This window comes from Archocentrus centrarchus, chromosome 23 (assembly GCF_007364275.1).
Source record: "Archocentrus centrarchus isolate MPI-CPG fArcCen1 chromosome 23, fArcCen1, whole genome shotgun sequence".
Lineage (NCBI taxonomy): Eukaryota > Metazoa > Chordata > Actinopteri > Cichliformes > Cichlidae > Archocentrus > Archocentrus centrarchus.
Genome location: NC_044368.1, coordinates 843,484 through 856,453, shown reverse-complemented (window position 1 = coordinate 856,453; position 12,970 = coordinate 843,484). Strand labels below are relative to the sequence as shown.

General features: G+C 42.8%; 2 protein-coding genes across 7 annotated transcripts in view; one reads left to right on the top strand and one right to left on the bottom strand.

The window, feature by feature from the left end:
- Positions 1 to 5,342, top strand: part of eps8a (EGFR pathway substrate 8a, signaling adaptor) — a 46,522-nt gene extending 41,180 nt beyond the window's left edge. For 3 of the 5 annotated variants that reach the window (XM_030720575.1, XM_030720576.1, XM_030720572.1), the window contains one exon: positions 2,675 to 5,342. In XM_030720575.1, coding sequence (XP_030576435.1) covers positions 2,675 to 2,785 — 111 coding nt within the window. In that variant the 3' untranslated portion in view covers positions 2,786 to 5,342. The remainder of the gene's footprint in view (positions 1 to 2,674) is intronic. The other 2 variants (XR_004019116.1, XM_030720574.1) reach the window with 2 other exon arrangements.
- Positions 5,343 to 5,826: 484 nt separating this feature from the next.
- The window catches only part of ptpro (protein tyrosine phosphatase receptor type O), a 45,143-nt gene continuing 37,999 nt past the window's right edge, over positions 5,827 to 12,970 (bottom strand). For both annotated transcript variants that reach the window (XM_030719956.1, XM_030719958.1), the window contains 5 exons: positions 12,227 to 12,349; positions 11,989 to 12,143; positions 10,299 to 10,434; positions 10,096 to 10,209; positions 5,827 to 9,334 (listed from right to left, as the gene is read on the bottom strand). In XM_030719956.1, the coding sequence (XP_030575816.1) occupies positions 10,105 to 10,209; positions 10,299 to 10,434; positions 11,989 to 12,143; positions 12,227 to 12,349 (519 nt within the window). In that variant the 3' untranslated portion in view covers positions 5,827 to 9,334; positions 10,096 to 10,104. The remainder of the gene's footprint in view (positions 9,335 to 10,095; positions 10,210 to 10,298; positions 10,435 to 11,988; positions 12,144 to 12,226; positions 12,350 to 12,970) is intronic.

The window sequence follows — 12,970 nt, the reverse complement described above, 5'->3', positions numbered from 1 at the left end:
CATCTCGTAGCTGAAACACCATGAGCTCCTCTTCAGCTGCAGCTGGTGGCACAAACATCAGAGCTGAGCTTCAGCCTCAGACACTGAGAACAGGAAACGAGCTGAAGAATAAACTCTGCATTTTCTGCTTCTTCCTGCTGTGACTGAACTGCTCCAACTCGTCTCTGCTCTGGTGTAGCGGATGTTTGTGCCACCGGTTTTAGAAGGTCCCTGTTGCCCAGCATGCTTCCTGACTCCACACTGTAGATGTTTTCATCCACGTGCTCTCTGCAGCTCGCAGCGGCAGTCACCAAAGGTTGGTTAAAGCTCCTGGCTGAGTTTACCTCAAACCACAGCCAGCCGGCGATGCTGGCTCCGACCCACGGAAGATTTTCTCCTCGATGTGCTGGAAAAATCTTCTGATTTGCAGGCGTAAAGCGACAGTAGATTTTATATTTATTGCTTCCAAAGCAGCCAAATGCAAAGGTCGAGGGGAGACTCTTGGGGGCGCTATAACGAGACTGAGGCGGTCCAGGAAGTCAGGAGCTTGTAGCTCATATAGTATAACACAGTGGTCCCCAACCTTTTTTGAGCCGCGGACCGGTTTAGTGTTAGAAAATATTTCCACGGACCGGCTTTTAAGGTGTGGCGAATAAATACGTCAAAATAAATGATACGACCATAACCAAGTGTGATATTTTCTACGTATAATAATAAAAAACGGGAATCCACTTTGTATTCGTATGCAACCCTTATCAGCAGCGTTCTCGTAACATCCCGCCTCAACATGAAAAACAGGCTCTCTGCCCACAGCGCTCCCTGGTCAGCTGTTAGAGCCATGGTAAAACATGCCTTCAAAATAAGATACACCGCAAAAACAAATACAGTAGAAATCACCTCAGTCGGATTCAAATGGCCCAGTTTGGGGTCTATTATCGAATTTCGCTGCAATGGCTTCTGCTTCATCTATGAATTTGCTTCTGCAAATTTTATAATCTGAAATTTTACTTGTAAGTGCAAGTTTGTAGCTTACACTTGCCACGATTGTCCCCGGTGAAATGAACTGATATAAACACTAAAACAATTTCCAGGCGTTGTTAGTGTGTGTGTAGTTGTGCATGAACGAGCCGATGCATGGAAGTGGGCGGACAGGAGCTGAGGAGGGTTTTAGCGCTAAACTCATCCAGTTTATGCGATCACATTTAACTGGAAATTTATTACAATGGGACCAGATTTTTCATCCGAGGTAGGTGAATATCCGACGGATTTATGTGATGATTTTATTGGAATTAATGTTAGGAAAAATCAGGACCTGCAGATGCCATCCAACTAGAGCGAAAACCCGATTTATGCGACTTCGACTTAGGTGATTTTTACTGTATAAAGCGCATGAAAAATACAACTCACCATAACACTGAATCAGTGTAAGCCCCCTGAGCTTGTTTCTCTGATACTCATTTTTGCTGGCTTCTGGTTTGACTGGGTTCGGCCGATTTCACATGGAGCGTGGCTGCAGAGCCGCGGTGTCAAGCGCTGGAGAGTCAGTTTGATGGCTGGGTCTGCCTCACTGCTATCCCCGGTGTTGATAAATAAAAATGGTAAATGGACTAGTTCTTACATAGCGCTTTTCTACTCTTGTTGAGCACTCAAAAATTTAAAGAAGCGTTATGTAGGTCAACCAACCGATTTCGTTAGACAGGCCTGAAGCTTCTGGGTTTAATTTTAGCGGTGACGTATCATGTGAGCAGAAACGTCTTGACACGTCAAGAGGAAGTCATGGAGGGAAGTAACGGAGCGAATCCGCCCATTTTTCAAAATAAAATATAGTTTAGGCGCAGATAATAAGTAAAACGGAAATAATTTAAGTTATTTATTCTTTATGTGCGGCCCGGTACCAAATGTCCCACGGCCCGGTACCGGTCCACGGCCCGGGGGTTGGGGACCTCTGGTATAACAGACTAATGTAGATACAGTTTTGAATGATTACCAAAAAGTCAGTTTTAAAAAATCACGTCTATAATTATGTTGTAGTTTCTGCTGAGCAGAAGTTCATTGAAAAGTTTTATTATTCCAAGTAGAATCTGAGTAGAATCGATTCACAGAAAGGTCGTTGGTCACGAAGCTTCAGATCTGAGTCTGGGTGAAAATCACGTCTGAAGTGTAATCATTACATTTAGCAGTTTAATCTCAGAATATCATTTTTTCGCAAGTAAAAATCTACTTAAATCTCAAAGTAAAGTTTTTCTTTTGGAACAACATCCACTTTATTTTCCTTCTGTTTTGAATTTTAATCTTCGACGTCTTTTTTGTTCCCTCGTGAATATTTTGGTCGTCTTTGGAGAGGAACACAACTACTGAGTGAATGAACGAAGCAGATTTTTATTATGTCTAAAATCAGTGATTATTAGAGAAACACAGTTAATGAACGGACTCGGAGTGAAACGTGTGAACTGCAGCGAGAGGAAGACGGTTACAGCCGAACCCGCGAGTCCTGCTGTGTTCGTCAGGCTGTACATTTCAACCTGAACAGTTTGAACCTGCAGAATTAAAATCTTTGATCAGAGCTCATCTGGAGACGAGCGGAGTCTCATGAAGCAGCCCCACCAGAGTCTCCTGAGATCAGATCTTGCTGGTGTTTCTGTGAGATAACCGTGTTTTCGTTTCTTCTCCCTCTTTCTTCTGTCTGCGTCTCCAGAAAAGTTTAGGCTCTGAGCTGCAGGAGATCATGAGGAGGCGGCAGGAGAAACTGGCGGCCAGCACCTGTGATTCAGGGGTGGAGTCTTTTGATGAAGGCAGCACCCACTGAGCTCCACCTGGCTCCTCCCCTTCCTTCCTCCCTTTGTCTGTTGTACCTTTTCTTTTTAAAAACCGCGGCCTGCTGCTCTCTCGATCCTCAGGCGGCGGCCGACCGCGCGGAGTTCGTGGAGATCATGCGGCGCAGGCAGGAGCTCCTCAGCTCGTCTCCATAGAACGAGAAACACAAACCGACCGGCCGACTGACCGTTGGACCACAGACACACACACACACACACACACACACACACACACACACACACACACACACACACACACACAGTACTCTGCCATGTTTGCCTGAAGTTCACATGAACACTTTGGGGACTCGTTTTGTTGGTAAAAAGTGAAAGAAGCTGCTCAGTCGCTCATTTTCCAAAGCAAAGCCTCTCAGTATTAACGTTAGAACAGCTGAGGCTGATCCTCTCCTGGTTTATCATCACGTTCAAGTAACAGAGCGAAGATGCTTTTAGACTCTGCTCAGTCTTCAGAGGTTTTCAGCACTTTGACGCTGAGTCTTTGGAGCTGAGCTCCAAGCTGATCAGTGACTTTGTTTTCTGTCCAAAGATGGATTAAAGATGGATTATTCCCTCTGTGACTGAGCGCAGTGAAATCACCTGAGAGGCTCAGGTGAGGCTGGTAGTGTCGAGATGCCTGACTGGTTGGTTCTTACAAACAGAAAACAGAAGAAATTCAGTCGATGTTGTCTGGAAAATAATATTCTATTATCTACATTAAATACACATTTAAGAGTTTTTGGACCAAGGATGATATTCACAGCATGTAATTTCTCAGATTATATTTAAACTATTTGATGACCAAACAGAAGCAAAAGTAACTTTATAAATAATTTATGAAGGACGTGTAACAGAGTGAGGTGAGCAGATTTCTTAAAATTGTTTGGAAATCAGCATTTTTGCACATTAAAAATAAAAATGCTGTTTTTCAGCCAGAGGAAACGAACGGCTCGGATCTGTCGGAGCTAAAAACCGTTTTTTGCTGACGTCATTTTAAAGGTAAAAACACGGGAATGACTGTAGTCGGACTCAAACTCAGTCACTGTGTTTTCTCTTCACGCCCCGCCCACAGCAACAGGTAGCCTCGTGTTTTGTGGGAAAACATCTCATTGGTCATGTTACCTGTTAAATCATCGAGCTGCAGGTGGGGTTTGAAACGTGTCTGTGAGATCGCGCGGTGTTTGAAGAACTGACCTGAAACATCATCAGGCTCAATCACCTGCATCAGTTTATTGGTCTAAAACCCATTGGAGCCACACCTGGGCTCCTCCCAGGAGGCGGTTAGGAGCTGTTTTCACAGGTGTTCCTAACGTCCTGCAAAGGACAGACTTATTATTATTTTTCCACCACAATAGAAGGATAAAAACTTCAATCTCTGGACCTCCTCAGCTGCTAAATATTTAAAAAAAAAAATGGCTGTTTTACGTCATTTGCACAAATTCAACTCCGTTTTAAAGTAAGAACTTCAGCTGAGAACGCAGAAATGCTCGAAACTCCTGTTTTCTGACAGTAACAACTGTGATACAGAGTAAGATGACCAATGAGACCAAATACTGAAAACCGACTGAAGCGGTAAATTCTCACATGTGGCTGAGAATCAGTGCAAACTGTTCCTGTTCTCTCTCTAAACTCACTAAAAGCACAAATTCAATCACTGTTACGTTCGAGGGCTCCAGAGAGCCCCGTTCATTCTGGATGAGCTCGAGTGCGCCTCCTCTGGACCTCCTGTAGGGGGCGCACATTAGAAGTTCTTTAGTTACAAGTTACAGCACATGTTTATATGCACCTGATTTTAAAACCTAAAGCGGTCGTAATCGCAGCACAAAGAGGTTCGGTCCTGCACGGCAGCTTCACATTAAAGGTCGTAACCGCTTTTCTTCAGAGGCTTTTAATGTGAAAAATCTGCAGTTTTTGATCACTCAGCCAACTCCAGCTGCAAAGTGGGAGCGACTTTAAACGAGCAGATAGGTGAGACCGAAGCACCTTGTTGTATTTACAGGTGTTACCTGATTGGTTCGTGCTGGTCACGAGCTCAGGTGTCTGCTGGCTCCTGTTTGAGAATTTACCGCCAACGGTTTTTCTACCAAACTCAGAAGCTGATCAGATCAGTGAGCAAAAACACAAACCAATAAATGCAGACTGTTTCCGTTTGTACCGCGCAGCCTGAAAATGCTGTAAATTAAATGTTTGCATAAAAATCAGCCTGTGTACTCACTGTGGCATTGATCGTATTGATCGTATTGATTTTGTTTCCATTTATGCACTTATTTTCTCAAACCAAGTCTGAAGCAAAGTTTTTCTTGTTTTGTCTGACCTGTAGCACAACACTGTAAAAAGACTAATGATTAAAGTAGCTTTATGGAGATTTGCTTGTTGCTAATGAAAGCAGAGGAAATAGTATTTAGTGAACCGTCTTCGTACCCAAACACGTGTGTAGCGGCCAATCAGGAGGAAGCTTAGAGTTCAAACACTGCATTTGTACGTGTATAGTTTTCATCGTGCCTTTTCCATGTAAATCTGCTCATTCTGCAATAAAATCTTTACTGAAGCATTTTTTTTTGTCCTCGCTGATTTTTTTTTTTTTGCTCGGAGCCTGAAGTTTGTGACCTGTGAACCAAAGGATGAGCGTGGTGAGTAAATCTGTTCATTTTAAATGACTCTGGACTTTTTAATGTCTTCTTAATGAGATGGTCAGAAAAGCTAGAATCATATTTGTGTGTTACACTGAGACATAACTGTTTCTAATGTACTCGGGATTGTTTAAAAGAAACTGATTCATATCAGTGTTAATCTACAGTTTGATAATTGTGCTGTGTAAACCCTGAAGAATTAGGGTTGTTGTTAACCATGAATTGAATACTTTGAATACTTTGGTCTACAGAGGAGTTCATGGTCCACTCAGAGACTGCAGGGATCCTCGGGCCTCCTGCACCGTGCTGACGGCCGCTCTGAGGAGTTTGTTTCGGCCTATCAGGGACACTCGTACACTAGCTGTAATCTGCACGTCTGACACAAAACACAACATGCGTTACTGCAACATTTTATTTTGTTCCAACACACACATTAAAACTCTGTGATGGCGATCCAAGCTCGGGATCATCCTTCCAACTGTAAGTGACACAATGCACAGTAATGGCACCAATGACGTACAAGTTCGACTGGACACACACTAAGCAAGAGAAAGAATTGTAGAAGTGTTCAGTGCTTCACAAAACTGGCAGCAAGTTCTGTCAGGTTTTTTTTTTTTTGTTTTTTGACAGTCGTACCAAAGTGCGTTTCTCAGACTGCAGCCCACGCCACGCCCCGTGACCACGCCCCGTGTCCATACTTCCAGACGCTGAGGCGTCAGAAACGTCAGTCGAGAATTCAGCTTCCGGCTCAGAAAGATGACTCACATTAACAGCAACTTTTAAAAAACAATCCTCTAAAGCAACATCACAAGAATTACTTTGCAATGACGAGTAGAAACAGAATAGTTAAGCAGTAAAAGTATGTACAGTACATCTGATAGCTAAGTGAAATGAACCTATTTCAGATCAGTGGGACCGAACCGAAGTACCGAACTGCCGCAGATCCGAGACAGCCGACAGGTAAAGACTTCAGGTGTGGTAAGCACAAGGCCACGATGATGACTCATTTCACAGGTGGCCAGCAGCCTTGTTACACATTCATGGATCATTTTGAACCAACTTAATCAGGGTGCCGTCAAAATAACGAGGCCTTTGATTCCCGCCAAACTAAAACTTCATAGTTCAGCATTTAGCCAAATGAACCCAAACTGTAAACGTTTATCATCGTTCTGGGTCCAGACTTTATTTTCTGTCACGACCCGGCACGTTTGATCCCTCAGCCAATTATTTATTTATGAAAATGATCAACACGGGAAAATTCTGCAAAATGTCAAAAAATTTAAAAACATTTTCAGGACATCAAAAATAGCTTTGTCCTACATTTTCAGCCTGTTGATGCAGTTTCAGATTTTATTCATATGAAATTTGTTCAGTTTTATCTGCAGCGCTCCATAAGATCACGCTTGCAACAACAGATATCAGCCCAAGAGTCAGAATTCATTCAGAACGTGCATTATTCTTTACATTGAACTAATTCTGCTCGTCAAACAGTTCTTAGTACAAATAATCATGACAATAATAATCATCCCAGCTTTTAAAAAGATTTTATGGGAGCATTTTTGCATTGATGTATGAAATGTGTAACTTTATCAGCTGAATATGCAGAACAAATTATGGCTAATTTTGTAACATTATGTAAACAACAATCATGGTGTAACAATAATACTGAAAGATTTTGTTTACAAATTCTGTCATTTAAATTAATTTAAAATGAGCTTTTTATTAAATATTAAATGTAACATTTAACCAGACCCCCCCCGCTTTCATTTGATCTTGAGCTCTTATTTTGACAGCACCCTGTGTTTCCTGAATCGACCATCTGCTCCACAGACATTCACCACGGTCACTGAGGAACGAGGACCGTGGATGTTCTTTAGCCCGTCGTGTGAAATCGAAGAATGAAGATGAATCGAACCAGCAGACGCTTCAGAAACGGCTTCAACACTTTTCTGTACAGATCGACGTTAAAGAGTCGGTCGGAGCCATTCGCAAACCGACTCCTGGGGCCCAAAAACAACCATAAAATAATCTGTTTATTAAATATCACTGCTCACTGATTTTACTTTGTGCCCAAAAAGCCTCAAATTTGAAAATGTGCCAAATTTCCACAAACAGAACCCATTTTTATTGGTCAGTTTTCATGTGGGAAGCACAAAAATGTTGTTTGGAGTATAAAATTTTGGCAGGAAATCTTTTACAATCCAAATCCAGTGGTGTTTACACACTCCCAGCTGCCATCGTTTAAAGTCATTTATTTAGTGTTACAAAAAATGTTAAGCATAGAATTCTGGATGTGTGCTGCTCGTTGGGACCGCTAGAAATTTAGTAATTAAAATTAGAACAAAGTTGAATTTAATTTAGTGAACTAAAACCAGACTGACGACATGTTAAACTGAGCACATACATTAAATGTTCAGGATGTTTCAGTGTTTGTAGTGAAATTTAAAGCCTGATGCTTCTATATGGGAGGTCTTTAGAGGGCATTTATAACGGAACCAGTGACCATCATTTCATTAAAATACAGATATTTGTACCTTTATATATTTGTACTTTCTAGCCCAGGTTCAAAGGTTTAATCTGCAGTTTTACACAATGATAAACTGGTTCGTGTGGGGCCCCAGAGGAGCTCAGTGAGCTCTGAACGTTTCTGAGCAGATATGTTTCTGGTACTTCCCAAAGCTGGCCGATTACTGGGAAACTTGTGATGTTCTTGGTGGTTTTGGCAGTTCAACTGTCTCTGATGTCCACGCTGTCGGATACGATCCGGATTGTTGCAGCCAGTCCGATCGGACAGTCCAAACCTCTACGGTAGTCCTAAAGTTAATCTACAGCTTTACATCCTTCGTTAGAAAGAGCCCCCGGTGCACAGGACAAATATGGAGCAACGTGACTGCGTGCCGGTCCTCCACGGTGGGAAGCAGCAGCAGGAATGCTTCCCTTCTTGTTCAGCAGCTCTGAGGCCTCAGTGCAAATACGAACTACAGCTCTACAACCACAGTCTCTAGCTCTAAACTGGCCTCGAACACGCCGAGCAGCAGCGGACGGCAGCGTGGGGACGATGTTCCCCTCCACTCCTCTGTGCCCTCCACTTGTGCAGACCTAGCAAACATTCACGCATCTAATTTGATCAGATAACGTTCAGATAGTGTTGTGATGTTTTTCTCAGATAATGTGAAGCAGAAATCTGACATTTTCCACATTCGATCTGCAGCAAAACTTTCCTCATTTTTCACCACAGGTTTGTGGCGCTGCATCTCCAAACACCTGATTTGTGCTCGTTTTAACCCGTCAGTGAATGTTTGCTGGGTTCTTCTCGTGCAGCAGTCCTGGCAGTTAATCAGCTTGCTCGAGCAGTCGCTTTTTAATTATCAACGTGTGCGGTACGTATGGCAGTGCGTAACGATGAAATCTACCGCCGCCGACTCCTGCAGCCCAAAGAGCCAGGAAAGCTGCACCACGCGGGATGATGAACGAAGCAAAAACGAAGCTTAAAACGAACGTTCGAGGGGAAGAAGAGGCCAGTGTGCTTGCTGGTTTTTCAGCGACTCCTGAGATTAAAAACATAAATAAAAATGAAAAACTGCTGACTCAGTTCCACGACTCGTCGCCTGAACGGACGCAGCTCGTCAGTGCTCCTCTGAGCCCACGTTGGCGTGAGTCGGTCCAGTTCAGAGGGCGGGCTTGTGGTTGAACATGTTGGTCAGTCAGTGAAGGCTCCTTAAGGCAAAACTCCATCCCATGCTTTAACACCAATTCAAAGAAAGACTAGATAATAGTTTTCTCTCGTCCAGATGTTCTGCTGTTTTTTTTTTTTTTTGTTTTTTTTGTTTTTGTTTTTGATACTGATGATGAAGCAAGTCTTCTTCTGCAGAGAATGGATGCCTGAAGCACAGGAGGTTGGGGCATGTTCACAGCCTGCAAGACAAGCAGAAAGGAGTTTTTATTCAGACTGAAACACACAAACATGGAGTTCATGTGGATAAACAATAAAAAGATAAATGGTAGAATTAAGGTGCCTTTTTGAGTTACTGGTCAAACTTTATTTCACAGATCAGTTTGTATGGAAGTCCATTTCTGCCAATGTGATGGGAAAACTAAAATCTCTAACTGTACAAACACATTTAAAAATCCCAATGATGTTATTTTCCATAACCAGGAATACAGATGCTCCTGGAGCCTCCCTGACCCTCAGCAGCATCCTGGTAACCAAAAATACTCTGATTACATGTCACATCTATTCTCATCTCCCTTCCTGTGAAATTAAAATTAAACATTTTATTAATTACAAAGTCCTGCGTGACCCCTGCTGACATCAGACCTGCTGAGACCTTATTTTAAATCAAATAGGCATGAATAAAAATCCAGCTGGATAGTGTAGTGGTAACATTACTGTCTTTGGAACAGTAAGGCAGGGGTTCAAATCCCAGTGAGTACATGCATCCTGCTGGCATAATTAAAGGTCGATGCAGTACAACACAAATGCTATGGCAAGGGGGAGCCAGGATGTCACGTCGGGTGGGAGATATCATCATCCCATCATTAGTTTTTTGGGAGTCCACCTCAGAAGGAGGTCAGGAGATCTGAGATCCTAGAATCCTTGAAAGGACACCTACTACTTGAAACGGCGTAAGTAGGTGACGGTGTAAGTAGGCATCGCCTTGAGACGTTTGACTCACAGAGGCTCATTATGTCTTGCTGGCATTCTCGTAGATAACATCCGAGGTGATGGACTGCTGCCTTTTCTTCTGCCACATCAGCAAGACACACTGATGGATGAACACATACTGCTCCTACAGACACAAACAGAAATTCAGCTCACTGACAAAGTTAAGTGTGTGTGTGTGTGTGAGAGGGGGGTTTTTAGAGTGACATGTCTGACCTCAGTCTGGACCATCGACAGACGATGCGATCGCATTTCAGAGACCATGCCCAAGATGTCGATGTACTCGTGCTCTCTGATGTGCTGCATCAGGCGATCCAGAGCGATGAAGGTCCCGGTCCTGCCGACTCCAGCGCTGAAACAGAAGAGGTGGCATCATTACAAACCAAATCCTAGTCCACTAATGGACAGCATAATGGGCATTACATCATCTGTGTAATTGCATTTTTATGGCTCCAACTGTCAGGAAATGAGTCCACTTCCTGCCCCAAGAAAATAAAACCTGCAGAAATCAAACTTATACAGATTCAGAACGAGGGCGGCCGCTCATAAAATCTCGACAAATCCTGGGACGACAGCTGCTTGGTCAACCGTCCGTGATTGTTGTACTTACATTAGTAAATGACGTCCTTGGCATAGATGATTGTAGTCTATTGTTGTGCTGCCTGTCTGAGCCAGGGAGACACTGTTCATTTAATCACACACCCCAAAATTCACTGTATGATAACTAAACCCAGAAAACTCACGAAATATGACTTAACGGGGTTTGTAATTTAGTCGAATTACACAATGTTCAAAAATGCCAAGGAGTCAAAGTGACCTACTTGGTGGGTGTAGTGTTAATATCCCTGCACAACTCCACAAATTAGTGGTCCTGAATTTGGGAACACTGAGATGAGGGAGAGGCTTACAGGAAGAGATGCTGCAATGATTCCCACATGCAGCCCACAAACTGAGCCCACTGTGATTTTGTTCCCTTAGAAATAAAGACTTGTAAAATGTGGCATATTCTCAAAATACATCAAGGCAGAACCAGCAACACTTTCATTTTACCACCAACGTGGTGGAAATGATTAAATGAGAACTGGCACCACACAAAACTACTGTTGGTGCCAAAAATCTGGCACAGGCTTAGAACTACAAATCTGCTGGTTCCAAACTCAGAACCCAGGGTTCAGGTTCTGGCCAGCTCTCTAAAGCCACCAAGACCTAATTGGCTCTGCGCTACTGGAAAAGAGAGATTTTAGGTCTTTTCCAAATCTGCAGTGACCAGGTCTAATCTAGAACTGCTTCCAAGCATTCCAACCAAAAACAAAAAGGCTCAATGGCACCACAAACTGCTGGTCCTAAAGTTGGCGTCGCCAACATCAGTATGAAGAACAGAGTGACAGAAATGCAGCTGGTTACTGAGTGGTACCTTCCAGACTAGAACCAGTGCTAGGACCTGGGTCCGGTTTTGTACTTAATCCAGCTCCATTCAGGATTCTGGGATCTTTGCCACCATCCAGCAAAACCAGCTGACGTTTTGAGCAGAACCACTGGTAGAGGATGGGCGTGGCCTAGAATAAGACTTCGAGTATTTTCTTTTATGGCCTTTTCTTTCATTGGTTGTTGGTTGTTTCTGTTTAAAAAACAACCACCCACATCACTGGATGCCCTGTTTTGTGGATCCTATCAATGGTAACTTACTTTGGATTTCCACTGTATTAAGTTTTTGGACCCATTAAAATTTAGTTTCACAAAACAATACAGAATGCCTGTTAGAGACACCTGCTGGCAGAAAGGGGAAACATGTACTTAATCAACTGGAACGGTATTTGTTCTGTAACTCTTCAACTCCTAGTCCACCAGAGGCACTGACACACGAGTCTCCAGTCAGAACTGGATGTTTTTAAGGAGTCAGCCTTACCTGCAGTGGACAATGATGGGGTCTTTGGTCCTGTTGGCCTGCTGGCGGACAATATGGACAAACTGCAGGATGCTCTCGATGGCGTTTACCGTGGGCACGCCATGATCTGGCCACGAAGTGTAGTTCAGGTGGAGGACGTCCTGACTCTCATCGGCCTGCAGGGGCAATACCTGCGTTAGATAAACGCACTGACTGCAAACCTTTTTTCAGCGGCTGTTTTGAAGTTGAAGAAACTCACGTATCCGATTCTGAACTTCCTGATGGTCCACTCTGGAGACTCGCTTTCAGACATCATCTCCACGCTAATCTCCCCGTACATCACGGGCTCATCTGTGAAGGGCCAGTAATGATCACACTTCACCTGAAAACACAAAGAAAATTAAAGCTGCAGTTAAGGATACCTGACCACCAGGGGGCATAATGGTGCAACTTTAGTCGTTCTATTTCTAGACCTGCGTCCATATTTATGTGGTTGTGACCCCCCCCCATGGATTCAGTTGAATTTCTGGAATTTTAAAATCTTAGTAATTTTTAAAACTTTTATATATTTTCATATATTTTACATGTATTTTCTCCTCATGCATACTAACTCTGAAATATCACATTAATAATTTTGCAATTCTTTAAAAAAAAAAAAAATTCTCTGAGTTGCTGTGGCGACCCCTGAAGGGAGCAGCTGAAAGGATGATGATGAAGATGATCATGTCCAAGAATGTTGCCTGTAATGTGATTGGTTGGCGTTTGAGCCAGTCACATTACAAGCTGTGTGCTTAGTTTGAATAAAAAGGTTTGACATTAAAAGGGGTAAATAAATAAAATAAAAATAAAAATGATGATTTCACAGAAAAATGCTGCAACAAACCTTCTTCAAAACGTATTAATGAATCATTTGGGTCTTCTCTATACAAACAAAGGATATTTGTACTGTTGGCATCAACTCTTTTTTAAATAATTTTTCTAATGAATCATATATAATAGCAAA